This window comes from Panicum virgatum, chromosome 2K, assembly GCF_016808335.1.
Source record: "Panicum virgatum strain AP13 chromosome 2K, P.virgatum_v5, whole genome shotgun sequence".
NCBI classification, from domain to species: Eukaryota; Viridiplantae; Streptophyta; class Magnoliopsida; order Poales; family Poaceae; genus Panicum; species Panicum virgatum.
Genome location: NC_053137.1, coordinates 15,986,149 through 16,013,118, shown reverse-complemented (window position 1 = coordinate 16,013,118; position 26,970 = coordinate 15,986,149). Strand labels below are relative to the sequence as shown.

The 26,970-nt window shown below is 47.1% G+C and overlaps 3 protein-coding genes and 2 long non-coding RNA genes across 8 annotated transcripts; 3 read left to right on the top strand and 2 right to left on the bottom strand.

Moving 5' to 3' along the window:
* The first annotated feature begins 1,346 nt into the window (after positions 1 to 1,346).
* On the top strand, positions 1,347 to 6,382 carry LOC120668852 (nuclear pore complex protein NUP54-like). Its single transcript, XM_039948650.1, has 9 exons — positions 1,347 to 1,939; positions 2,026 to 2,079; positions 2,165 to 2,224; positions 2,331 to 2,441; positions 5,002 to 5,067; positions 5,142 to 5,228; positions 5,344 to 5,445; positions 5,528 to 5,668; positions 5,742 to 6,382. Exons 1-9 carry the CDS (start codon positions 1,448 to 1,450, stop codon positions 5,877 to 5,879), a joined length of 1,251 nt encoding a protein of 416 aa, XP_039804584.1. The 5' UTR covers positions 1,347 to 1,447; the 3' UTR covers positions 5,880 to 6,382.
* On the bottom strand, positions 6,210 to 9,132 carry LOC120668862 (uncharacterized protein At4g15970-like). Of its 2 annotated transcripts, none has more exons than XM_039948668.1 (2): positions 8,338 to 9,132; positions 6,210 to 7,348 (listed from the first exon to the last, which is right to left on the bottom strand). In XM_039948668.1, the coding sequence occupies exons 1-2, from the start codon at positions 8,368 to 8,370 to the stop codon at positions 6,485 to 6,487; spliced, it is 897 nt and encodes a 298-aa protein (XP_039804602.1). In that variant the 5' UTR covers positions 8,371 to 9,132; the 3' UTR covers positions 6,210 to 6,484. The 2 variants fall into 2 exon arrangements, with proteins under 2 accessions (XP_039804602.1, XP_039804595.1); XM_039948661.1 differs by having other exon boundaries at positions 6,210 to 7,351; positions 8,338 to 9,117.
* A 441-nt stretch (positions 9,133 to 9,573) lies between these two features.
* On the top strand, positions 9,574 to 11,352 carry LOC120668838. 3 transcript variants are annotated; one of them, XR_005672600.1, is made up of 6 exons: positions 9,574 to 9,801; positions 9,954 to 10,315; positions 10,517 to 10,625; positions 10,727 to 10,797; positions 10,894 to 11,046; positions 11,144 to 11,352. It is a non-coding gene; the product is annotated as an uncharacterized LOC120668838 (long non-coding RNA). The 3 variants fall into 3 exon arrangements; XR_005672599.1 differs by lacking the exon at positions 9,954 to 10,315 and having other exon boundaries at positions 9,579 to 9,801; positions 11,144 to 11,229; XR_005672598.1 differs by having other exon boundaries at positions 9,579 to 10,315; positions 11,144 to 11,229.
* Positions 11,353 to 15,135: 3,783 nt separating this feature from the next.
* Positions 15,136 to 19,151, bottom strand: LOC120668831 (pentatricopeptide repeat-containing protein At1g71490-like). Its single transcript, XM_039948627.1, is given in 3 exon segments — positions 15,136 to 15,487; positions 16,578 to 19,100; positions 19,102 to 19,151. Coding segments are annotated over 2 exon segments (2,100 nt in total). The 5' UTR covers positions 19,137 to 19,151; the 3' UTR covers positions 15,136 to 15,487; positions 16,578 to 17,035.
* A 1,094-nt stretch (positions 19,152 to 20,245) lies between these two features.
* On the top strand, positions 20,246 to 20,792 carry LOC120695943. The gene is made up of 2 exons (XR_005683956.1): positions 20,246 to 20,523; positions 20,631 to 20,792. It is a non-coding gene; the product is annotated as an uncharacterized LOC120695943 (long non-coding RNA).
* Positions 20,793 to 26,970: the final 6,178 nt, after the last annotated feature.

Below are 26,970 nucleotides of genomic sequence, written 5' to 3'. Positions count from 1 at the left end.
CGCAAAGTGAGGTTTGGTTAAACAAAATATGTAAGTTAGCAGTGAGTATGTGCGAGGATTGTTTGACCGGTAGAATCATGAATCCACGAAAATATAAAGTAAAAGGCTGCATAACACGACTGCATGACATACATTTGGCCATGCTCAATAACTAGGGGTGCAAGTGGATAAATCTTAGGCCAGTCTCAGTGAGGGTTTTATAGAAAGTTTCATAATATTAAGTATCGTTAATTTTGCTGACATGACAAGAAAAAACAAGGATATAGTTTCATGAGATGTGAGAAGAGTTTTATCACTATGAAACTCATCTGGCATAGTTACCTAGTTATCGCTCTAGATAATTGTGCTTATGAAACTCCCACGGAGACTAGCCTTAGGTGCACCTGGAAAATTAGTATAATATTTTGAACTAAAGAGGGTTGGAGGTGCATCCAAAGATCACCCATTGACACCCTTACAAATAATCATCTAATCGAAAACTCAGTTAAGGTACTCTACAAGAACAATTTTCATCTGGCGAGCATTGCGTTTTGGAGGTGCATTTGATATCTATTTCATTTGATGTCTTATAAGTTATAACATGGTGTGCTTATGTTTCTATCTCTAGCGAAAAAAAGTTTGAGAATATAGGAGGGTTTTTCTTTCTAAACATATATTACCTATTAGTGCAACATTAATTTGGCAAATTCAAGAGTCTCCATATTCCTACTAACAACCTAACTATTTTATATAGATTTATAGTGATATATGTATTACAAATAGCATCTAGTGTAGAGGTTTTATAACTCCTTGTCCTTCTCCTTATTTGTTCATAGCATAGTTCTCAAGGTGGTAAGGCGGACGCCTAGCAAGGTGGGGCGGCTGGGCGTCTAGGCGAGCAAGGCGCAAATCGATGGATGGCGCATGGACGCCTAGGCAACGCCTTGAGAACTATGGTTCATAGAACTATAATTGTATTTGTTTCTAATATATTTTTCATGAATAAATTTTAGCTACATTGGACTAAAGGATATCGATCTACAATAAGACACTACAAGATGTGTGGGGATTGGGGGAACGTATACTAAGTTAAATTAGCATATCAATAGATGATATCTTGAGAAAATTGTAAACATCGCAATTACAAAAAATCGAGGATTGTTAGGACTTCTCGAAACCACAATACTTTCATAAAATTTCTTTAATTACATGCGTATAAACAAAAGGAAATCGACAACGCAAAATTTGCTACCTTAAAAAAAAAGGACAACGCAAATTGCCCGGCCCACGCTTAACCCGAATTCCCGATCTGCCCTCGAAATATTTCGAATTTCGAATCGGCCCCCATGGTTTCGCGTTTCTCCTTCCCTTCTTCCCCTCGCTCGGCCGCTCCAATCTCTCTATCCCCCGAAAAAAACCCCTAAACCCTATCGCCCCCTCGCCGCCGGCAATCTCCGCCGCCGCCGCCATGTTCGGGACCCCTTCCTCCTCTCCCCTCTTCGGGACCCCATCCTCCACACCAGCCTTCGGGACCCCCTCCACCACCCCGGCCTTCGGCACGCCTTCCTCCACCCCCGCATTCGGCGCGACGCCGTCCACCCCGGCCTTCGGCACCCCGTCGTCGACGCCCGCCTTCGGGACCCCGGCGTTCGGGACCCCATCGTCGACCCCGGCGTTCGGGACGCCGTCGTCGACTCCCGCGTTCGGGGCCGCGTCCTCGGCCCCAGCGTTCGGCGGGCTGTCGGCTTTCGGGACGCCGTTGTCGACCTCGGCGTTCGGCGCGCCCTCCTCGACGCCGGCATTCGGCGCGAGTCCCTCGCCCTCGCCCTTCGGGTTCCAGCAGCAGGCGACGCCGGCCCCGTCGCCGTTCGGCTTACTCGGGGGAGGGGGCGGGCAAATCACCACCCAGATGGCCCCCGTCGCTCCCCTGCCGCTCTCCCCGTCCGACCGCGACATCCAGGTACGCAACGGTGGAATCCCTCTCAAAATTCCCCTTAATTTTGGGAGCAAGTGGTAAATGGGTGCGCTGCTTCTGAATCAATTCAGGCTATCGTGGATGCGTACAAGGAGGACCCCGGGAACCCCCGGTATGCTTTCAGGGTGAGATTTCTTCTAGTTAGGTTCTCGTCTTTGTTGGGTTGATGCAATTTGGTTGATCTGTTTCTGTCTGATTTGATCTCGGCAGCATCTGTTGTTTAGCGTGACAGAGCCTTCGCAAAGGGCGAAGCCAGTTGCAGCATCAGATGTAAGCAGCTGTGTACGCTTGTTTAAGTAATTTGCTAGCTGTTTGTGTCGTTGCATTGTTCTCTGATTAAATTTCTTTTGCTGTGGCTTTTAATTTGTGGATGCAGATTATGTGGGCGGAAGCAATGGGGAAGCTTGAATGCATGGACACTGCAGATAGGGAGAGGCTGTGGCCTCAGCTTGTGCAGGGGTTTAAAGACCTTTCCCACCGGCTCAAGGTTAGTGTTGGCAATATGAAATTGTTTTCTGTGCTATACAGGCATACTGCATTACAGCTAGAGTACTGCTTTTTGTGTGTGTGCTATACAAGCATGCTGCTAAATGAGCTTCTAACAAGCATGCCGATACATGAAATTCTAGATCAATTTGGACTGGCGTGTTCTCTGACTATTATAAGAAATAGTATTGTGTTCTATCTGTGATAATGACAGTTGCCACATCTTTTTCCAATCAATGTTGCCCATGCCTCCATTTCTCTGAATTCCAACCATTCTGGCTGGGCAATGCATTGGCTTTGACATACTGGCTGAGTGGCTGCGTTAGAACCAAAAAGGAAATCAGATAGGTGGCTTCTAGTCCAAATATAAAAAAAGTACAAACCGACCATGTCATGTTATACATTCCTATACATTGTTTTAGTGTATTTGCACTTCTAATTTATTGTTCTCCTAATATTTTGATAAATTTAGTTATTTTCTAATGTAGGTATAATGTCAGAAATTTATGATGATATTTGTCTCAAAAGAATAATAGAGTGTAATCTGTCATGCCATAAAACGTGTGTTATTATTACTGCTTTTGATAATCTGGAATAATACAGCAATATGGTCATTTGCCTCACAGTGATCGGGTACAAACCCGTCGGGTATCACTAACCCAAACCCGCACCCGCCAGGATAAAATCGCACCCGTTAAAAAACCCATACCTGTCGCAGGTATGATTTCATGCCCGTACCCGTGCGGGTTTTTTGTACCCGCGGGTTTCCCGTACCCGATAGAAGAAGCAACAAAATTTAATAGAAAACATAAACAAATGCACAATGCATTATAGCCAAATGAGTCTATGAATAGGTAATCATCGATGGGAATGGAAGTACATGAGCCTAAGTCTCTCTTAGCATGTGATTGGATCTTATTTTGATACAAGACCTTGTGACATTAGTATTTTAGGTTATATGTTGTCGGGTTTATTGTACCCACGGGTTTGCGGGTTTGGGTACTTGAAGAACAAACCCGCACCCGCAAAACCGATGGGTACGAAGTTTATCCCATTAAGAAACCCGTGGGTATAGAATTTAGTCTATGCCCACACCATAATGGAGCAAAAACCCATCGGGTTTCGGGTACCCGTTGCCATCCCGCCGCATTAACAAATTTTGCAATTAATCTTTGTGTCCTCTTTGTATCTGCCTTTAGTCACCTTAAAAGAATTATCTAGGGCATATGATTAAGCACCTCATTATAGATACCAAGTATATGCCTTCACTTATTCCTAACCTGAGCACCATGTCAAGTATGAAACCATACAATAAGTGGTCCGTTGGTATTGTGGATCTGGGTAAAGTGCGAAATTGTAGTGCCTGGGATCTGAGGTTGCTCAGTAGAGCAATTGATTGGACTCTGTAAGCTCCCTGTTCCTACTTGTATGCTCAATTGCAGAAATTAACATGAATATCATGAGATAATGTATGCAGACCATGCAGTTAGCTGTCATTGACTTGTATCCTGGCAATACTGGTAATTATAATTGTAAAAATATTACATTTTATTAAGTTCAGAGAATATCTATTTTAATAAGTTCTTTTCTGTCGCCCCTCTCCCTGAATTCATTTATAACTTTATCATATAATCTTTACAATTATTATAGAACTCCAGTAATGCTGATGTAATGGATTGAAATAAGTCAACACATTTGTTATTAGTGTTCAAATTGTTGGTACTGCGACCACTTCATAATAGTGGTGACAACGTTAAAAAAAAATGAAACAATGTATGTAAAACATTTAATACTCTTTTTTTTTCGAGGTACCACAGGAATACATTCTTGATAGAAAGCAACCAATTAATCTGCTTTCTTAATGTTCTGGCCAATCATACAGATGTCTCAAGTCGTCATTGCTGTCTGCCAGTTTATATTATTTTCATCCATACTATTTTGTGCTTTTTATCTCTATCTCCATTTACTTGTGCTCCTCACAATTTAAAAAGGGGCAGGGGCAGTTGTTTTGTTTGTGTTGGGGTGGGTGGGGGTCTGGACTCTGGAGCATCTTCTTTTTAACCTTCACAGTTCACATTCACATTCAGTGACAGAATCACATTACCCATATCTATTGGCTGTCTTGGTCTAGTTACAAAGATGCAAAATCTCACAGAATCACATTACCCATATTTATCGGCTATCTTGGTCTACTTACAAAGATGCAAAATCTCAATAGTCCTAAATTCTCCCCCACATTGATTAATCAGTTAAAGTGCAGTTGCACATTAATCAGTTAAAGTGCAGTTGCACATTTGCATTAGATATCTCTCTGCAGGTTATCCATATATGCCTTCTATATTGATGATATATATTCAAATTTTTAATCAATCTTATTTGTCTTACTCTCTGTAATGCTCTTGGTGAAGCATGCTTTTCTTTCTTGTATTTTGGCCTGAGATATTTGAAGTTCTTATAGTTAACTTTGCAACTTTTTCAGTAGTTATTTTTGCCATTTTCCAACTTTCTTGAAGGTTTTAAAAATTTAACCAAGCTTCATTACTTGTTCTTTTTCTTTTCAGCTTCAAGATGAAGTCATAGTTTCGGATACTGATAGATTGAGCATGACTAACTCTAATGTTAAAAGGGTATGGCTTCATATGAATGTTTTCTTATGTGCTTCCACGAATCATTTCTTTGCTTCTCATATTTTTAATTACAGCTGCAAAGGCATTTCCAAGCTCACACATGTCCATGGATTCAGCGATTGAAGCAGCAAGAGCTGGTTATTCAGAGACGTCTTTTAAGGGTGATTATTTTGTCTCCAGATTTCCTAATAAACATCGGGTGTGTTAATTCCCTTTTCATGCTTCATTGCAGATGTATCTAACTACTACTATTATTGTTTTGTGAACTTCTAAAAGTTTGTTAGAATAGTGGAGACATTGGAGAATAGGGGTTACCGCAGTCCTTTAACGAAGGAGGAAGCTGACTTACGTGAAAGATTGGTTGCCATATTAAAGCAGGTTAGGTTTTTCCCGATCCATTATCCCTACATTTTGGCTGATCAAGGATTTTTTTTAATCAATTTTACTCTTTTGTTTGCAGCTAAAAGGACCTGGTGCTGATCTGTCTAAGAGAGTTAATACACTTCTTTCAACATCAAATCTTCTGGCTAGCACTGGTGGTCCTGTATATATTCCTAATTCGGCCAAAGTTGATGAACGTAGTGTTACAGATCTTCTTGAGGTAAGTAGTGCAGTTTTATCCTTGTCCTTGTTAGACCAGGCCTTGTCAATCTGACCTGTAACTTGCATCACAGACCTTACAGCAGCAAACAGAGGCAATTGCCAAGTTAGGTAATGTGTTGAAGAGGGATATCAGGGACCTGGAGATCATCCAGTCAAATGACACAGATATGGCTGAAGACAGCGTTGGGAGGAGGGCACTGAAGATATAAGATTGAAGCAAGGTCTTCATCAAAGCTACCAATAAGCAGAGTTTGAAAGGGAGATTCATCTCGTACAAGGATCCGAGCCTCCGAATGGTTTGAAGTATCAACTAGAGAAATCTACTGTGTATCTGGCCAGTCAAGATTGATTTCTGCATTCTTTTGGAAGCTAACCATTGTCTGGTAGGTTGTGTCGGAATGAGGCGGTATTCCTGAACTTTGTCCTCGCGCTAACTACACTTTGAGTGTTGTCATGGTGGAAACTACGCCTTGGGTTGCTGAGCTCTTGTAACTTCCCCTGGGGATGGATGATTTTGATTTCGGCAGATGGACCATAAGTCGATGTAATCTTGACCATGCGTGGATGACCATGCGTGGATGTAATCCTTGTTGTAAAATACATTTTGGGTGCTGTAGATCAACCATGGCTGTGGCCTGCAGCCTTGAATGGTTCATGCATATGCCTGCTCCTCGATGTTGGTGCATATGTATAACACCATGTCTCTTTCAAATTTGTTTGCGGAAAACGAAAAAGAAACATATTTGCAAATGTATCTATACTCATTAGAAAAATGAGCTACAATAGCCACACTACTGTAAGAATGAGGAGCCCATCAGTGTATGCATCTCCCGGGCACCCTCCACGAGAACCCCCGCGCGTCGTCCCCGGCGGCGACGCGCGCCCTGTACGCCTTCCAGTCGTCGAGCACGTTCTTGAGGTCGAAGAGCTTGTTCTCCAGCCCCACGCAGCAGTTGGCATGCATGGTGGCCACCCTGCCCAGGTCCTTGCCGTGCTGGCAGAAGCCGCCGAAGACGGCCGTGTCCAGGAACCGCACGGCGGCGCCGACGGCCGCCGGCGCGCCCTCCTTGACGATCATGTCGAACACGTACTGCTCGTGCTTCCCGGGGAACCGCGCCCGCGCCGCCTGCCAGTGCTCGTAGAACGCCACGGCGGCCGGCGACGACCGGGCGTAGAGGAGGCCGCCGTTGGGGTAGTTGTTCGGCGAGGCCGGGTCGCCGACGAAGAAGTCCGACGACATAACCACCTGCGCGCCGGCGGGGAGGCGCGGGAACGGGGAGCGGAACCACAGGATGTCCACGTCCGTGAAGAGGAAGCTGTAGCCGAGCTCCAGGACGCGCCGCTGGAGCCCGTTCCGCCGCCACATCATCTCCAGATAGTCGCCCTTCATGTACTTCTGCTCGCCGGCGAAGTCCAGGCCGGCGACGCGGAACCAGTAGCAGAAGGCGTGTACGGCGACGCACCGCCGGAAGGCCTTGCCGTCCATGGCCACGATGAGGAGGTGCCGCGGCAGGTCCGCCGTGCCCTCGCCGTGCCGGAAGCTCTCCAGGAACAGGTCCAGGAACGAGCCCGGCGCCGCCCACGCCTCGTTGATCGCCGTCATCAGCACCGTCTTGTCCGCCGTCGCCGCTCGCCGGAGCAGGTCCGCCAGATCGTCGTCCTGGGTCTGTTGCTCCTGCTGCTGTTCATGATGGGCACGGAATGTAGATCGAGTTATTAACGTTACATTCACCTTGGAATGCAATGGAATCTGAAACTAGAGCAGTAAATAAATTCTGAAGCGAGCAAGCAAGCACTCTGATTGACTACTGCTAGTTCAATTGTTCAATTTTTCTCTGTTCAATTGCTATTTACTACTAGTACAATATATATAGTTGAACAATCAACACAAAGAAGTCTATTCAAATTGCCTCTTGAGCATTCCGGATTTTTATTTTTTAAATGCATGTCAGCTGCTTGTTGGCTACATCTTGGTTGGATTGTACTGTCTGCTTCCCTAGTATTTTGAATCCGGCACATGGAACGTCCTCAGTGCTCCAGAGCAACGAGCATGCACCTCCGCATTGACAAGGACGAACTGGAGTGATTGGTTCTTGGCGTCAACTAACATTAGCACCCTCTAATCGTGCACACTGATCCACTCGCTGACAGAATCGTTCTGTAGAATAATAGCGGTAGCTAGGAGGCCATGTTACTGGTTTGGTGTACCTATTTCATATTCAGATGGCATCCGTATCGTCAGAATGATACGACTTATAATAGCGATGGTAAGATAGTTTGCGCTGGTAGGCTTTGGTATCGATCAGGTACACTGGTTGCTATAACTAACTATAATGCCTAGCAATCCTCCTGTACACATACTCAATCCGTGTGACCATGTGCTTGGTAGGTTGCTACCGTTTCCAGCAAGGCAAACGGCAGAGCACATACGCATATAATGACAAATTCCTAAAAGCTTGATTTCAGAGACCCAAAGTTAAACTGATGTAAGCACTAGGAAAGAAGAATTACACCCCTTGTCCTATTTTTGCAAATTTCTCTCTCAATTAGCACTTGCGTTTTGAGGGTTGGAATTAGGTGAGTCAGCTGTTTTGTTTTGGGAATCCAATTCGTAATCATCTGCTAGCTGTGGCAGAGGAACGGTGGTGATAGAGGGAGACGGATCACCTGCTTGGTCGTTGGAGTCCAAGTCGCGGGCATCACAATCTGCTGCGGCTGCTCCTCCTGCTTGCTGTCCCGGCCGCTCTCCTCATCTTCTCCTCCTCCGCCGTGCCCGCCGCCGCCGTCGCCGCGCGTCGTCACCTCCTCTTTCCTCCCCTCCTCCTCGGCGGCATGTTGTCGTTGCTTGGGGTTGAGGTCCCGGCGCACCTCCCGATCAGCAGCGGTGGCGCCCGTGTCGACGGCCTTCTCGCGGCCTCCCGCTCCCAGCGCGGCGGCGGCGGCGTGCCGGGGGAGCCGCCGATGTCGCGGCAGAGGGCGGTGTAGAGGAGGAAGAAGGCGGTGGCGAGCGCGGCGCCGAGGAGGAGCGAGGTGGCCGACCTCATGGACGCCGCCGCCGGGCGCGCGCCTCCCGCTCCGAGCGACCGCAGCAGCAGCCCGGCCTGCGGCCTGATCATCGCCGCCCGGGGCTATATATATACTCTACGAAACAGGGGCGGGGCGGCGGGCGGCATGCGCGCGGCGGCGGCGGCTGCGGTGGAACTTGGAAGCGAGCAAGCGAAATGATTGGCGGGCGGGGCGGGGTGGGAGGGAGGAGGGAGGAGGAAGGAGCCGGGGATCGGAGGATGGTCGTGTCGCTGGGGCTGAACGCTTGCCTGGGGGGAGGCTTTGGGTTGGTTGGGAGGGCAATTCTGACGGGAGCAGGATGCGTGCGGGAACGGACGACCAGCCCGCCCGGCAGCGGCAGCGGGAGCCCGTCGTGGAAGATTACACGGGGGAAGGGGACGCCGGTGCCCCGTCGTCCATCGCCGAGTCCGCTCCATCCTACGAAAACCAGGTTGGCTGGTTTGGCCTGTCAGTTTATGGCTCGGTTGTCAGCGTTCGTCTAGCAGTCTCGTCACACCATTAGTCTGTTTATAATCGTGAATTTATTTTTGTTGTTGTTATTATTATTAATTTTTTGGTGGTGTGGGGGGGGGGGGGGGACCAGAGCAGAGCAGAGTTTCTTTTTTCTCCCCTCCCACTTTTGGCCCTTGAAAGTCAAAACCTTAGTGGCATTGTATTAGTGATGTTCAGGACACATCGTCGTTACGACAGTATAGGTATGTACGTAGCACACAGAACATGTCCAGACTTTCACAGCACATTTTTATATAACAATTTCTATATAACAATGCCTCGAAGGTCGGCGGCAGGCCAGGCCGTCTACATCGTCGTAAATAATTTTCACCGTCCATTCAATGATTTACGGCGCGTATTGCCTGCGTCCAGCTACCGCCGCCGGCAACGGTGACTCCTGTCCAACGGGGCGTCAAGCAGGGACGGGTCGTCAGCGAGCGCCGAGCGGCCGCGGCCGATGGTGGTGCCGCTATCGCCGCCAGTACGCGAGGGCCGGCGCTCCGCCACCGCCGGCGCCGGCGTGCGAGGCACCGCTCTGCTACCCTGCCCTCCCACCATACCGGGCCTCATCAGGTGCTTTCTCCCACATCTATTGCTCGCCGCCCCCGCCTACTCACGTCCTTCCTGCAATCCTGCGACCTCTCTCCCAGTGATTGTTCTGATTTGTTTCTCGGGCATGCCGGCGGTCAATGGTTGTCGCTGTGCGCATTGCGCAACGCTCATAGGTTCTCCCGGCCATGAGTGCATGTACAAGACGAGTTATACAGTGAGTGCGGAGGTGATGCCCCCCAGCGCTCTCCTTGATCCCACAGTTGCGTTGCTCTTTGCTGGGTTGGTGCCACCGTGCCAGGCTGTCGAGCAGCGCTCCTCAACATTCAAATGCACGCACCATGGCTGCAGCTCGCAAGGTGTTCGGTAGAGTGCTCACAAGGAGGCTTAGGAGACCAATGTGTTAGGATGGTGGATGGGGGCTGTTTGGTCTGACCGTTGTTGTCTAACCACGTCAAGAGCACGCTTGCTCCTCCTCCAGATCAGATTGTTTTCCCCCTCCACCTTCATTGACTGATTTAGTCTCACAATGGCCTGAGTACGTCCCATATGTATGTTTGTAATATTACTATATTAGCTATGAACACGTGTCCAGTTTCTTACCTTTTTAATATATGTTTGTTCAGTAGTTCATAGAGGCAGACAATTCAATTTCTAATGATTATATCATTTTCTATTTAATATATATATATATATATATACATGCAATTCATGCTCGCTACTTCCACTGATACAATAGGATCCCCAAATCTGTGATACCAATAAGACAAACAATGTCTGAGCAAAATGGAGGAGATCAACTTGCTCTTTCATGGCCTGAAAATTGGTCCATGAAGTTTCCGGCAATGGTTGGTAAAGCAATTTTGAAAAGTAAATGTAGCTTTTTCATGGTTTAGTGAATAAATTTACCTGGACATTTGGCCTCATTATATCCATGTGCAAGCTGCAGAAATTTCAGTTCGGAATTCAACTTAACACCATATGCTAAATTGAGACTTTGCAGAGTCATAAAAAATCAAGGTATTCCAAGCCTTCTCTTTATACATGTGAATGCTTCTTAGTATATTCTCATTGGAGAACTGTGTTTATTAACTATTATGCAAAAATGCTTTATAGGTTATGGGCACAAGTTTCACAGTGGCGACAAGATCGGTCGAATCAAGCTATATATATATGTGTGTGGCATACTTTCAAGGATATATATTTGCTGTCCATCTGCTTTTAGTAGATTTGTACATGCTTCTGTTAGCTCCATTGGCTAAATACAAGGTGATGTTACATTCTATGCCATGTTGTTTAGCTTCTAATTAAATAGAAAGGCAAAAAGAGCATATTTTGAGAAAATTTTATTTTTGCTTCTTCACAGCAAGCACCTGGCGGTGGTGACATTCGTTGATTGCCAGGTGCCAACCAATATAATCAATTACCATTTTTCTGTAATTCTTTCCCTAAGCATGATCGTATATTAATCTCCATGAAAATACGTAATGTGTCATAAACTTACATTTCCTGTAAACTAAATTAAATTTCATATCCTGTACTATCTTTGCTTAACTATACTATACTCTTTAAATACCTTCGCTTCAACTGAATTTAGACATGCAAATAAATATATATTTCCAAACGGAATCAAAGGAAAATTTTACGCACGCGGAGGCGCGCGCACTGCTCTCGTGTATTCGTAAAAGCGCCAAAACGGCGCAGCAAACCGCGAGCGTCACCAGTTTCAGCCACGTACCTGGCTTGTAGGCGCTGCCCCTGTCACCATAATACCAACCCTCTGCCTCTTGGTGTAACAGCCCGCTCTCGAGGACTGTCTGCGAGTTGAGTTATGGGCGGACAGTCCGCCTCTGTTCGTTCAGCTCATTCTTAACTCGAACAAAGTCTTCTCTCTTCTCTCTTCTTATCCATTTCTTCCCCAACCCGATCCCTCTCTTCTCCTAGGCACCATGGGGGAGCCCCATAGCTCCTTCCCCATTTGGAGCCTCCACCCTCGCCGGAGGTCGTCGTTGCCGAGCTCCACTGCCTAGGAGTCTTTAGGAACAAACCCCGACCAAAGCCGTGGCGAGACTTGTCACCGGCGGCATTGCCGGTGTGTCTCTGAGATTTTTGCGGACGGTCCGCTCGAACCCGGCGGACAGTCCGTCACTTGCACATCGAAACCACCAGAAACCTCGCAGAAAGTTGTTTTCCAGTCCGTTGTACGGCGGACGGTCCGACATTCACTCCCAGACGGTCCGCAGTACACTTCTCGGCACACAAACAGAACCGGGTCATTTCTGGATTTTGTTTCGCTTTTGAACGGCGGACGGTCTGCCCTTCACCCGAGGACGGTCCGCAGTTCATTTCCAAATCCCACACAGAAACGGTGTGTTTCTGGAGCCAAATCTGGCTTTGTACGGCGGACGGTCCGCGATACAGTACCGGACGGTCCGCAGTACATTTCTGGACAAATACACAAAACCAAACCTTTTCTGGAACCCGTCTCGAATTTCACCGGCGGACCGTCCGGGCCTCGAGGGCGGACTGTCCGCGGTTACTGTAGTACTGCGCAATTCCAGCCCAATCAGCTTTTCTGTTTGAATGCATTAGCATGTCTTATCTTGTGTAATTCATATAAAATTGCATATAGCTCAGAATAATGTGAAATAAATTTTGTTAGCTTCATTATGATGTTAAGAATCAATTAAATTATGTTTTACCCCAAGATAATTAAATTAATTATTTGAACAATTAATGTGTCATCTCATGTCTTTTGCAACTCATTCATGGCATATTTATTTATCAAGTGCCATTGCACTCGTGTAGAAACCGAAGCGCCAGCTCAAGTGGAAGTTGAGACCGAGTTGGAGTCGACGACGACACTTCTTTGGTGAATCAAGGCAGTCATCTAAGCATCTTTTTACCCTATTTTGGATCAATTAAAATATTTGAGTCTTATTTGTGCATAAGTCTATGGTATAAATGTTTATTTAGCTCCTATCTTATGTATTACCTTCCTTGATTTAGAATAAATCCTTTTAGGTGAGTATGCTTGTGTAGGCATCCTGATTTAATTGCTTATTCATGCTTAGTTCCGGTAGAAGTCGGGAGGTGGCAAAGTCACCATCACCCGCGAGCAATAGATTGCTTGCTTAATTCTTAAAAGTTGAACCACTTGTAATATGATGTGGACTTGAGCATGAATGGTAGAGTCAAGTGAGATGGAGCTCAATTGGCTTAGTGATTGTTTGGGTTGATTAAGGCCTGTGACCCCATTGCTTTGATACTTGAGCACTTATGCGTACAGACCACATGCCAAATTATGGAAATGGCAAGCCAAGTACCATAAGTCACACTTTGCCTTGACCGGATTCGGTGCGGGGTTGGTTGAAGTGTGATCGGCCGTCGTGCGGTGCATCTAACCATTCCGATCGTTCGTTCATAGTCGAGTGTGGGTATGCGAAAGGTTGAGGGCATGATTCAACCCTTATCCTAGGCCAAGGATATGGGCGTTGGGCTTGCGCCTCGTGCGGGTAAAGTTGTACACCCCTGCAGGGTTTTTCATCTATTGCAATAGCCGGGCTCCATGGTTAAGAAGCAAGTTCTTGTATTTTGACTTTGGGTGTAGAGTTACGGACTGAAGTTCATGAAAGATTGGACTTGCTCACATGATGATCATCTTTACTTTATGCAATTTGATTGGTGTATTGCTAATAGGATAGAAGTCTTTTGCTTATTATAACTTTATTAAATGCTTTTATGCAAAATTAATTACTTTGCCAATTTTCTTGCTACTAGCCAAATGCATCATCCTTGAGAGTCAGATTTTATACCCTTGTTGGATAAGCCCTGCGAAGTACCTTTTATACTCACGGTGCTGCCGTTAAGTTGATGCAGGTGAGCCTCAGCAGGAGCCCGTCTTTGGGTACTTTTACCCCGTGGACGGTGGAGCGGATGAGAGTTGAGGGTCGGTGGTTGAAGTAGAGCACTATCTCTATATAGTGTTCTCTTCTGAGTTGTGTTCGTAGAGACATATTTAAATAATTTCGTTGCAAAACTCTGAACTTGTAATGTAATCACTTGAATCTATTTATGTAAAAGACTTCTACGTATGGATATGCTTGTATGTGATGGTATTCTCAAGTTGTGCTTAGTGAGGTGTGTCATCCTGGACACATTCAGAACACATCTCAAAGACTACCGGAGTTATTCTCTTTTAATTGAGTATGATCAATAGATGATGACCTGATTAAACGGGTTTAACTTGGGCGGTCCCTCACACTTGGCTCCTGCAGCATCGCATCGCCCCGCGCAAAACCTGAGGGCCGGGTCGACGCCGGTGCAAGGTCCGCGGGGTGACGACGCTCCAGAGCCCTGCCTTCCTGTCCAGGCCCCCCGAGGGCCGGGTCGACGCCGGTGCAAGGTCCGCGGGGTGCCTTCCTGTCCAGCCCCCCCCCCCCCCCCCTGCGGCGGCCTCGCGCTCAACAGTGCCAGGTACAAATCCGAATTCTTCTTCCTTTCATTCTGCTACTGTTCCGTATTTCCGTATGTCGACTAGGATTCAGGTTCTGGCTGCATTGTCAGGCGTCACTTTTGAATCGTGATGGAATACGATGTCTCCGAAATTAAGGGTGTGTTTAGTTGGTGAAATAGATTGAGTTTTGGTACTGTAGCACATTTTGTTGTTATTTGACAAATAATATCCAATCGTGGGCTAATTAGGCTTAAAAGATTCATCTCGTACTAATTAGTTAGACTGCGTAATTAGTTATTTTTTTCAACTCTATTTAATGCTTCATCCATGTGTCAAAAGATTCGATTTGACGAATACTGTAGGAATTTTTTTTAGAAAAACAGTCCCTAATTCTGAATATTCAGGTGTTGCCTCTAGTGTCTGGCAGGGAATGGCTAGACTTTTGTAGGCCCGATTGAGATATGATCGGTTCCGTTTAGTTTCTGGTTCGAGGAAACGAATTATAGGAAGATGATTCGGTTCTACCACCGAGTTGCAAGATGGACTTGTTCTCTGAAGACACCGCACGCTCTTGCCCCTCCACTCCCGGCTGCACAGACGACGATAGCCCTTGCTGCTTCGCCGCCGGCCAATTTCTGCAGGTAGTTTGTTTTATTAGGTCACGATGTGCTGCTCGGTCCAGGCCATCAGCTGGTAGGACGGCGCTATGTGCGTGGTCAAAGAGCAGAATCGGCAGTTGGTTAGTCTGACAAGGAAACGGCAATTAGTTTGCTATTACGGAGGAAAAAAAATCACCCCTCCCCCCCCCCCCAAACCGAGCAGCCCAAACTCGCGTGGGCCCATAGATGATGAGGTGGCAGCGTTTTGCAACCAGATTTTAGGAACTGTTGGACGAGGGGATGTATTTTACTCCTAAAAGTTTTTAGCTACCTCCCAAAAACTAATTTTTTTGGGACTTCACTTTTTAGTCATTGTTGGAGATGCTCTAAAAGCACCAAAATGCGCTATAAACCGCGCCACGTACCTGGTTTCTAGGTGATCCCCCTGGTCACCGTAATACCAACCCCTCTGCCCACTTCCTGTCTTGAAATGCATCACACATGTAAATGTTGAAAGGTTCAGGCTTCTAGAGCATTTGATGCCTTTGACACAGTCCAGGGTCGCCACCTCGAAATCTAGGAATTGGTTATGAACACCAGGCTCCAGCCACCCATATTACTTGCGCTTCGTTGTGCTTAGAAGCAAAGTAACAAGCTGAAACAACAGAAAATAAAGAACATGTTAACGTTGATATCAAACCAGCTTCACATTAAACATGGTATGCTCTAAAAGAAAATGCATATCAAGTTCACATAAGCCGCCAAAAGTGCTCACCACACCTGTGCAAAGCACGATCGAATATAGGATAGGCACATCCCCTTACCTTGCGACTCCATATAATTAGACACACCTACATGAGTTCCCGTGGATGTTTAGAATGATCATGCAATCTAAGTGCTAGCACATGCACATTTAAAATACAGGACAATTCTTTCTTCAGTTCCTTAGTAATGCATTTTTTTGTAATTCTATTCAGATTCCAAAAAATGAAGTTGGGGGGAGCGAAAACATAAACCAAAAAAACAATTAATCAGAAATTTTAAGAAGGGGAGGTGAATATAATGGTATTAACACTAAAAATGAGAATTTTATTTCCAAAGTTGATCAGAATTGGCAGTTTGGAAGACAGAAAATGGTTGGCTATCTCTACAAAAAAGGTTAAGGGTAACCTTACAGCATAAGAAATTGGTTTACCTTATCAACTACAAATTTGTACACTGAATTTGAAGACTATAGAAGCTGCAAATTGAATAAGTTTACCCAATTGGAGTAATTTAGAAAGCTCATGATCCTGCAGGAATAAAAGCAACCCACATTCTATAAGAAGGTAGTCGAATCCTTTTATCTTGGTGTACTTGCAAACCAGTCTTCGTCACATGAGTAACAAAATCTGGAACTCTATGCAACTCCAGGTATTCACAGTTATGTGAAAAAGGTTCAGCTATTAGATGGCAAGTCAACCCAGTGTTAGCAGCAAATAAAGAAATTTCTTGTTTGGGTCTAGAAATGCATAGTACAAACATTCATGCAAGAAACATGTGATGTATGAAAAATGAATGATGATATGCAGTTTTATAACTCAGGATAAAATAAAAGACTGGTTCTAGCAATTCTTCTATTTACAAGCTAGTATTAAATAACTCGAAATTTTTATTTTTTTACATATGGTCAATATTCATTGGTCGAATATTTTGAATACAATGAGTAAATGGAAACATAGTAACACACAAGAACATGAGCTTACCTCTGATCAAGGGAAGCTTGGCGTTTACGATGGTTGCCAGAAAAGGGCAACCAAGGTTTACAGGTCATCGAGGAGCCAATTAGGCAGTAATTGCATTGGAGAATTATATGTGTGGTGTGAGTGATATGTACAACCATCACTTGCCAATAAAAGTAACACTCTAATGAAGGAACTTTGACTGCTTTGCATTTGCTAATCAAGGAATAGATGTGACAGTTTGAAACTCAAGGCCAATCATGGCAACAAATGAGATTGTTAAAAATCTGTGTTGCTTGGTGGATGTGTGTATGTTGAGCAGTCTAACTAGCACAAGTAGCACTTGCATGAGCTGCTTCTTTAAGGAAATTTTTTTCCTTCCCCTTGGTCCCCATGCTTTATGGTGAAAATCTCATTCTAGAGTTTATTACTCCATTTCCACCAAAGCAGGAACCTTTCTTTCTTGTCCTGCACTAACCAGTTCACTCCATGAGTTCCTCTGTGGGTAATATGTCCAGATCACCACAATCATCCATATTCCTCATTTGTTCAGTTAGTTCATCCAAAACCTCGTAGATTTCTGGAGCTAGCGGGTTGGACCTATCCCCAACAAGAAAGGGGGTAAACCCATTACCAAGATCGGCCCATGCTAACCCAGGTGCTTTTGTAACACCCAGGTCTCTCATCAGTTTTCTGACTGTCGCTAGCTCATTCCAGCAACCTGCAGCTGCATACATGTTGGCAACCAGAACATAGTGCCCAGCATTCTCTGTCTTCATCTCCAAGAGCCTCCTTGCTGATCTTTCACCAATTATTATGTTACCTCGCTCATGGCAGGCTCCCACTAATGCTGCCCACATCGTGGATGTTGGAGGAAAGGGAGCCTGATTAAGCAAATCCTCTGCCTTTTCCAATAATCCGGCACGTGCGTATAGATCAACCATGCAAGAATAGTGCTCCATCTGGGGTTTTATACCAAATGAATTGACCATCTTGTCAAAAAGCTCTTCTCCTTCATCCACAAGCCCAGAGTGGCTACAAGCAGAGAGTACAGTAACCATGATGATGGCATCTGGCACGATCCCACTATCAATCATCTGGTTGAAAAGGCGGAGGGAAACTGTCCCTCTTCCTTGCATTCCATATCCTGCGATCATTGAAGTGTAGGATATCATATCACGGTCATCCATGGTATCAAAGACATTTTGTGCCACTGAGAGCCTCCCTGACTTGGAGTACATATCTATAAGAGAGTTCCACAACAAGCGATACCCTTTGAACCCATGCTTAACGATGTGGGTGTGAAGCTCCCGCCCATGTTGCAGATTAGCAACACGAGCACAGAGTGCAAGGTAGGTGACAACAGTAACATAGTTAGGCTCCACATCACTGCACACCATTTCGCGGAAAAGCCTAGAAGCCCCTTCTGCATCATCCGACAAAGCAAAACCAGCTATCATTGTATTCCACGTCACCAGGCCTGGACACCTCCGCATCTTGAACAGCATGAGAGCACGCTCCATATCCTTACACCTGGCATACATCGTGACCACCGCATTGCTCACGCTCTCGATTCCGTCACAGTGCATGCGGACTGCCAACCCATGTATCTCCTTCCCAAGCCTCAACCATCCTGCTCGCGAGCAAGCATTTGATCCAATCACCAAGGTCACGAAATCGACCCCTGCACCACCTCTTACCATGTCACGAATCAACCCAATTGCTGCCTTATAATCACGCATCTGAATGTAACCACCGGCAATTGTGTTCCATGTCACCGAGTTCACCTCCGCACCCTCTGCCCGCATCCGATTAAACAGCTCCACCGCCTCTCTCCACAGCCCAGATGCAGCATACCCGGAGATTATCGAGTTCCACGACACCACATCCCTGTGGTCCATTCCGTCGAACACCCTGCGCGCGGCGACAAGGTCCCCGCACTTGGCGTACATGGACACCAGCGCGTTCTGGAAAAACAGGTGCCCGTCCATGCCGGCGTCCGCAGCACGCACGTGCACCGCCCGCCCGAGCGCGAGGTCCCCGGCCTCGGCGCAGGCGCGGAGCACGGAGGGGTACGTGAAGGCGTCCGGGGCCACGGCGCCCTTGCCCACCATCTCCTGGTACGCGGCGAGCGCGTGGCGCGGCAGGCCGTGGCCGAGGCAGGCGGAGATGAGGACATTGTAGGGATGGGGGCACGTGGAGCCGGCGGCGAGGGAGGAAGCGGCCGGGAGGAGGGAGGGGTGGTGGGAGAAGAAGGAGACGAGGCGGGGCAGGAGGAGCGGGTGGCGGGAGAGGCCGAGGGAGAGGGAGAGCGCGTGGAGCTGGAGGCCGAGGCGGAGGTCGGGGCGGTGGAGGTGGAGGAGGGAGGCGACGGGGCGGAGGAGGAGGTGGGTGGCGGCGGCGGCGGGCGGCAGGAGGAGGCGGAGGCGGGAGAACGCGAGGAGCGGAGCGGGGAGGAGGCGGAGGGCGGACGGGTCGGAAAGGGAGGCGAGGAGGGAGTTGACGGAGTCGTCGCCGTCGGTGGCGCTAGGATTCGGCGGCGGCGGGCGGCGGCTGCGGTGGGAGCGCCGCCGCGGCGGACATTACGGCAGGTCTTGCGCTTGGTGAGGCGCCCGAACCCGACTATATTGTTTTATTTTAAAAAGGAATTCTTAAATGACTAAAATTGATTCGAATATTTTCTTCTCAAATATTACTCCATCTGTAATAACTGATAAATTTTGCATATGGTGGTCAACGCTTCGAGTGGCCTAATTTATTATTCCACTACATTACCATTGTGGGAGGCAGTTTACTAAAAGCATTTCTACAATAAAGTATTTATAAGGATGTGTAACACAGTATTTATAAGAATAAATAAAAAATAGTAGAAAAACAGAACGCAAAAAATAAAATATAGAATATCCATTCATTTGTCTTAGCGTACCTCACAATAAAAATATTTATTCAACACACACAGAGCGGGCTCCGATAGTTAGATTTGTTGCTCAGGACTCAGGAGGGTTGCGTCATCGACTATTACTGTGCTTATATTTTCTCTGGATTACAAAAATTCAACTTACATTGTTGAATTATCATATAGGTCTGATTTTCAACCTTTAACTATAAAATCCAAACAAATTTAATTATTTTTATAGATTTAAATATGGTTTTGTATTTTTTAGAACATAATAAAATTGACTAGATCTAAAATATCAAAATTAAATTATTTTAAATTATAAAAATATGAAATAATGCCAAATATTTTCTAGAAATGTAAACCTATCTATTTGACGCTATATTTGAATCTTATTTATTTAAAATTAATACTCATAGCTACAAACTAGCAAATACTAGAAATATGGAAAACTTGGATTCGACTGCCAAGTATAATGCCAATATTTAGGTTATATTTTTAGGAAAATGTGGTACCTATTTTGTATTTTTAGTCGAGAATAAATTATTTATGAATGTTTTAGCTTGAATTTGAAATTTCATAAAATAAAAAAAATAATACCTAAAACCACCAGCTAAATTTATCCGGTTTGAACGCTTTGTTGATTTTTGTAGTTGATTGCGCATTTATTTTGTGGCCAAATCCAACCGCCTACTCGTTTGGCTGGACACAAGAAAGTGGTCCGAGACGGTGGGCAGTTGCGTGCACCGATTCCTACCGAAATGTGAATGCGACGGCCGACGGGCGCATAAACAGTTAAACACTGATAGCCATGGCCAAGCGCCCAAGCGCGTTCCCGGAGCCAGGCAACTTATATCCCTGCCTGCCGGTTGCCTGCCTGACCAAGGCCCGCCCGAACGCGAGGCCGGCCGGCCACCATGGCTGCTCCCCGGAGAGGCAAGAACACGATCGAAAGGGCAGCAGCATGGCTAGCCCTCTCCCTCCTCCTGCTCCTCCTCCTCGTGCTGCTGGCCACTCCAGCTCACTCGCGGCAGCAACATCAGGGGCGCACCCCCACGGTCTCCGGCCAGAAAGGTAGCGCTGCGCCTCCGAGCTTTCCCAACTGAGCTCCCCCATCCCCTCCTCATGCCAGTTCTTCTTCTTCCTCTCGCTGTTACGACCTCGATCGCGTTTCTTCACAGGAATTGTTGATCGTCGCCTGCCTGATGCTTGGACCGATCTGATGATCCGTGATGCTGGCTTTGAATTACGGGCGTGGCGGAAGGACGTGGTAGTCAGGCCGGACAGGACGACCGATCTGCAGCTGGCGCCGCCGGCGCCCAAGGCCAACAGCAACGTCCCCGGCGGGCCTCTGGGTTGACGGCGGGTCGTCGTCAAGCTACCCTGCTTGCCCAGTAATCGCCATCTTTTGAGGGCCATGTCATGTGTAGGGCTGGATATCAGCCAGCTCGGTTCGTTATAGCTTGTTATACAAACGAGCCAGAAAGCTAGTTCGGCTCGGCTCGGCTCGGCTCGGCTAGTTAGTGGTTCGAGCTAGCTCGTTTGGCTCGCGAGCCAGAGTATAAAAATATTTGCATAGAGATGATAGCCGTAAATCTATAAAAAAAACACATCACATGCATATTTAAAGTGAAATAAATAAAATAATGTGAATTTTATAATAAAAAATATAAGTATGTTACCATCCATGACCATGATCAACCATTATTTGTTGATCGTTTCAACTAATTCATACAATATTTGTTATTTATCTTGGCTCGTTATGGCTCGCGAGCCAGCTCGAGCTGGCTCATTATAAAGCGAGCTGGTTTGTTATAAAACGAGCTGGCTCATTATAAAACGAGTCGAGCTCGAGCCGAGCTACTAACGAGCGAGTCGAGCGAGCTAGCGAGTTTCGAGTTTTTTGCCCAGCCTTAGTCATGTGTGTGATTTCTTTCTTTTTCCTGTTTTCCTCAGTACCGACTGCGGTGAAACATTTTTTTTTGGTTTGTGACTTACTGCGGTGAAACATTTCTGCAACGGATTGTATTCTGCCACAACAAATTACAACTTGTGTGGTAACAAAAAAAATGCTCTGGTCAATTTCATACTAGTTTCTCACGTTAATTCACTCGTAGTCGTAGTACATGGTTACCGAATACTCCCTCCGTTCTAAATTATAAGACATCCCAAAATCTTGGAGAGTCAAAGCAAATCTCAAATTTGATCTAGATTATAGAGAGAAATATAAAAATTTATGATATCAAATTGATGTACTATGAAAATATAACTAATAAAGAATATAATGGTACTTAGTTTATATAATAAATATTATTATTTTATTATATAAATTTGATCAAATATAAAAAACTTTGACTCTCTAAAATTATTAGAATGTCTTATAATTTGAAACGGATGGAGTATAAGATACTCTTGTCTTGTTCCGGCCTAAAAGCATCAGTATTTTTTTCTTTATGTCCGCGCGCGTTTGTCGTCTACTCGTCTGCCCCAGTGACGACCCTTGAGTCGAGACGAGATCCCGATCTCTCGTCAGTGCTTCCACACTGCAAGAGTCGTTATTCCATAATATTTGACTCAACAAACACGTAGCCACGATGATTGATACATCTATTTCTATTCATGAGAAATCTCCTGCTAAACTCACGCGTGGACCTCTGTCCCAATCAACTACACAAACTATACTAATCTTTCATTTCAATGGTAGGCGATATGCCTATCAATCGACAATGCATGGTGAATAATGTGAGTTCATACAACTGAGTGTAGGGTGCAAATAGGTGACCTTTGGGGGCACTTTCAATCTTTTTTAGTTTAAAATATTGTACTAGTTTTTTAAAATGTATTAACTAAAGAGGATTGGAGGTGCACTTAAAAGTTATCCACTTGTATTCCTAACTGAGTGTGTATGTATATATAAACTTCCAGACACTTTCCGTACATGTCACTGAACCTCCCTACTCTTCTCGCCATCCTTCACGGCGCTGGTCATGGCAACCTTGACCCGAACAACCATGACGGTTGACGGCACCCATCATGCATTCATGCTAGTGTGCCCCAGGCCAATCCCGATACTAGGACACTATGAACTGTGTCCATAAATTTTAAAATCCAAGTTTTTTAAAAAATCCAGATTCTGTTGGAATATCGTAGGCATCGGACTGGAATACATAATTTATAGATGGCCAAATGGGCCGTGTCAGAAGGGCTGCATAGAAGATGGGACTAAAAACACGACAAGAAAGGTCATGACTTATTGAAGCAGAACGGCAATTGGCCAAGAGAAGGGGAACTCCTTTCATCGGTAACTATTGAATTGCCTATCTAACAGTGGAGCGAAGCGGAATGTTGAATGGAAAACTCGTGTCGTCGGTTATCCAATTTCCCTCCTTTCTTCTGTTTCGACAAAGAAAACGTTTAGGTATCGGTAATAGGATTCCCACTATGATTTTAAGAAAAAGATAGATTCTATTCTTTAATAATCCACAAATAATATATAGAATCAGGCTCCGCTCACCGGCAAACCGTGAAAGTAGTGGCGATGGGGCTCTTGATAGCTACAAGGAAGTCGTCCGCATAACGTGCATAGCGGATCAGGATGTAAACCCATCGAACCTTTAGTCGAGACCAGCGAATGTGGCTCCCACTCCGTCGGTTGTCTGACAGTGCCGTAGTAAGCATTTCCTTTATTTACTTCTAGAATGACTCGAAGTGAGACCAGAGAGAGAAGAGTTTTCCCGCGGCGGTCGTTAGGTCACCTATTTTGAGTTATGGACACACAAGCAAGGCCAAAACATGTGTGCCGGGATAGGCCGTCCTTCTCCTTATTCATTGGATAGGGCGCGGGGGGAAGTCAAGTCAAGCACTAGTTAGTTGGGGTGGGACGCACCAAAGCTATGACCCGACATGGTGAAGTTAGTACCAGTGCCAGCACGGCACGACCGTAGTGTAGTGCGTGGGCTGAAATCCCAGCACGCAGTGCCAGCATGAGCACGACATGACTGACGGCTGGCACGGTGCTAGCACGGGTTCATCTGACAACCACTCGTATATATACCTTTCACCTCTCTCAAACCCTAGTCTCTCAAACAGCTAGCCTGCCAGCCCTCACAAACCTAACCTTCAGCAAAAGCGATGCAGCGGCAGTGGAGGCCACTGAGCGGCGGGCCGGCACAACATGGCGGCCTACTCGTGCCTAGGCCAAGGAGCTGGCACGCAGCACCGGCACGATATAGCATGACTAAGGCTTAGTGTCGAGTAATGTTGCGCCGAATAGTGTTAGTGACATGCCGAGCTGCACGTTTAGCCATCTATAACTGGATTGCAATTTACATGTATAGATATCGTCCGGATGTAAGCTGAGATGGCAAGTTGGCAACTCAGGTTTTCTAAAAAAAATGGCAACTCAAGTACATACTTACTAGGGATAAACGAAACCGGATACTCTTACCCCTATGCACCGTGGAAGGGAAGGTCTGAGAACAACCGGAGAAACCTTAAGCTGACACCTGTCTCGGTGGACAGCCCGACGCCGGTGTAAGGATCACCGGGGTGTCCGACCCTAGAGGGGGAGGGGGTGAATAGGATCGCTAATCGCTTTCTATCCTAGAGCTCAATCTATTTGCATAAGATAAACCTAACACGTCCTACACATATTAGTTATGACTAAGGTTTATCTATGCTACTCTCTACTTACCCTTAAAAGACTTGCAACATATAGCCAATCCTAATCAAACTAACTAGGAAAGAAAATGTACACAAGATAGAGTAAATGCGGAAACGTAATACGATAAGTAAAGAGGTATGGGAGAGAATATGCAAACTCCCATGAAGACACCAAGACACACGATTTAACGTGGTTCGGTTAGGACACCAAGTCCCTCACTACATCCACGGCCACTTGTCCAACACGAACAAGTGTGATGCCAAGTCTCTTCGCTTGATCACCATCTTGCGTTCACCATCGAGGCTCCCGCCAAGCAAAGGCTAAGTGACCCCAAGTCACCAAGACAAGGCCACTGCCACTGTCTCTCTCGAAGCGTCACCAACGGCACCGTCTTCACTATTAGAGCTTCTCACCAAGAGAGGTCTCCTTCCCCGCACAAAGTGTCGTTGCCTCTCCACATCAAGTCGGAGGGTCACACGACGAGTACACAAGATGCTTGCCGCAGCAAGACTTCTCTCAAGGGAGCTCTCGCAACAACTAATCCCTATTACAAGCATTAAGCACTCTCACAAGTGTGCTTAAGTCTATATGATGTACAATGAAGCTCTATGGTGGTTGGAGGTGTTCTTCAAGTGTAGTATGCTTCAGCAACTCGAGCAACCTCAAATGACCCGGCCCTGGGGGTATATATAGGCAGCCCAAGCAAATATAGCCGTTGGAGAAAAGCTGACAGAAAAACACTTAACGCCGGTTAATCCGACGCACCTCCAAAAGTCATCGTCGGTTCAACCGGTGATACTAAACTGCCCGCCTCAAAAACTAGCCGTTACGTGTACGGGTAATCAACCGATGCTGCGTCGGTTTAACCGGTGAGTGTAGTTGTCCTGTGAACTCTGAAAAACAAACTCTCTGGACAACTGCACCGACGTTCACCAAGACCCAATCGTCGGTTCATCCGGTGTATAGACTTTGCCTCAGCGTCTGGGTCCATTGCACCGACGTATTCAACTTCCCTAACATCGGTTCATCTGGTGTATAGACTTTGCCTTAGCTTCTGGGTTCATTGCACCGATGTATTCAACTTCCCTAACGTCGGTTAAACCGGTGATACTAAAACTTCCTGGTTTGCTCCAAGTCAATGCACCGACGTATATGATTTTTTCAGCATCGGTTTAACCGGTGATACTAAAGTATCTCTGTCTTGATTTCTTTGACTTGGTTTTCTTCACGGTCTCTTCAATTCTTCATCCTTTGGACCGAAGAGGTTTTAGGGCGCTGCCCTGAGACCCGCGAGGGGCGGCTCCCCCTCGACCCCCGTCCGCTAATCGATTAGCGGAACCACCATAGGGGCGGCCCTAGCTATGCCTATCTTCTCTTTGTCATCACTTGAACCTAAAAGCCTGAGAGTGGCATCTTAACAATCATATTAGTCCAAGTGTTGTGTTGTCTATATCAATCACCAAAATATTATATTGAAATATGGCATGAGAGACCATTTTCTCTACAGCCGGCCCTGGAATTGGTCCACGCCGGTTCACGCACGTGGCCGCTTCCCGTCCAGGAGACATCACCGCCTCGACGCGCCACTCCGGTCCTTGAGCTCACGCCGCGCCGCGCACCTCCCTCCACTCCCTGGATCCACTGCCGCTTCTCCCATATCCGCCGGTCCCGGAGCCGGCGGGGAGCCGCGGGACCCGGTGCATGCAGGGAGCAGCCCGCGGCGGGGACCAAGCTCGCAGGAGCAGCCCGCGGCGGGGACCAAGCTCGCATGAGCAGTGGCCAGCGGGGCACGGGGAACGAGCCTACCTGCCCCCTTCCTTCTTCCTCAAACCTTTCACACTGATGCCTCCTCCTCGCTGCCGCGCAGCCCCGCAGGCGATGGCTTGGCCGAGCACGAGTCGATAGGCGCGTCCGGCCTGCGCACCACGCAGGGGGCTCCGCGGAGTCGTGCGTGGTGCGGTGGCGTAGAGACGCGGTGGCGTGGCCATCCGGCTCCGAGCAGGGAGATTGTGTCCACTGGCTTTGCAGGAGGCCGCAAGGGGTGGCGGCGTGTGAGCCCCTCGAACTCCCTCTCCATGGGCCGGCGGCTGGCGGCAGTGCAGCTGCACGCGCCCTCCTGCAAAGCATGGGATCAGCGTCGAGCTGGAGTCCCGTAATGAAGCAAGGCAACGGCGTCCATTGTCCAAGCTGGCTGCCATGCCCATGCAGGTAACGTGTTCGATGGAATGTCTCTAAAGGCAAAATAGCTGAGAACGTTGAGCTCCATCGAAAATGGCGCGGTGGAGCGCGCAATTTACCTAGTGCTTCCTATAGGGTGTCTGACGGGGCTGAAAAAATCGGACGCATCGTGGGCTCCTCTTGTCCAAGTGTATCTTATCTTCTCCCCATCGCTACCTTCTCCCATCGCAGTAGCAAAAGCTCATGCCGTTTTCCATTCCTCTCTCTCCGTTCGTCCTCTCTCCCCATTGGGACTAGTCGAGGGGGCGGAGGCCGCCATTGTCACGCCCACACTGAGCTCTTCCGGCTGCAAGCTCCCATGGCGCGGGCCTCGTTGGCTGCAAGCGCTTCGCAGAGCGGGCCATGGAGTCTGTCCCGCTCCTCTTCCGACGTCGATGAGCTCCTCGCCGTCGCCGACCCCCTCGCCTCCCAATCGGCCTTCTCCAGCCCAAGCCACTCGTCATCCTGCAGCTCCCGCCCAGGCCGTCCCCAACCAAGCTGTCATCTCCTGCGCCATCCGGCGCTTCGTGCTCCTCCTCAGCCCACGCAGTGAGTTCTCGAGAGGGGGGGGGGCACGGCACAGTCGGCGATCTAGAGCTCGACGGTTTTTTCTCGCTGTGCTTGACGCCCAGGCAGGCCAT

Coding starts and splice junctions, on each gene's coding strand:
- LOC120668862 (XM_039948661.1), bottom strand. CDS start 8,370: ATGCCCGCGACTTGGACTCCAACGACCAAGCAG. Junction 7,352..8,337: donor GGACTCCAACGACCAAGCAG/GTGATCCGTCTC, acceptor CATCATGAACAG/CAGCAGGAGCAACAGACCCA.
- LOC120668852 (XM_039948650.1), top strand. CDS start 1,448: ATGTTCGGGACCCCTTCCTCCTCTCCCCTCTTCGGGACCCCATCCTCC. Junction 1,940..2,025: donor CGTCCGACCGCGACATCCAG/GTACGCAACGGT, acceptor GAATCAATTCAG/GCTATCGTGGATGCGTACAA. Junction 5,068..5,141: donor CTAACTCTAATGTTAAAAGG/GTATGGCTTCAT, acceptor TTTTAATTACAG/CTGCAAAGGCATTTCCAAGC.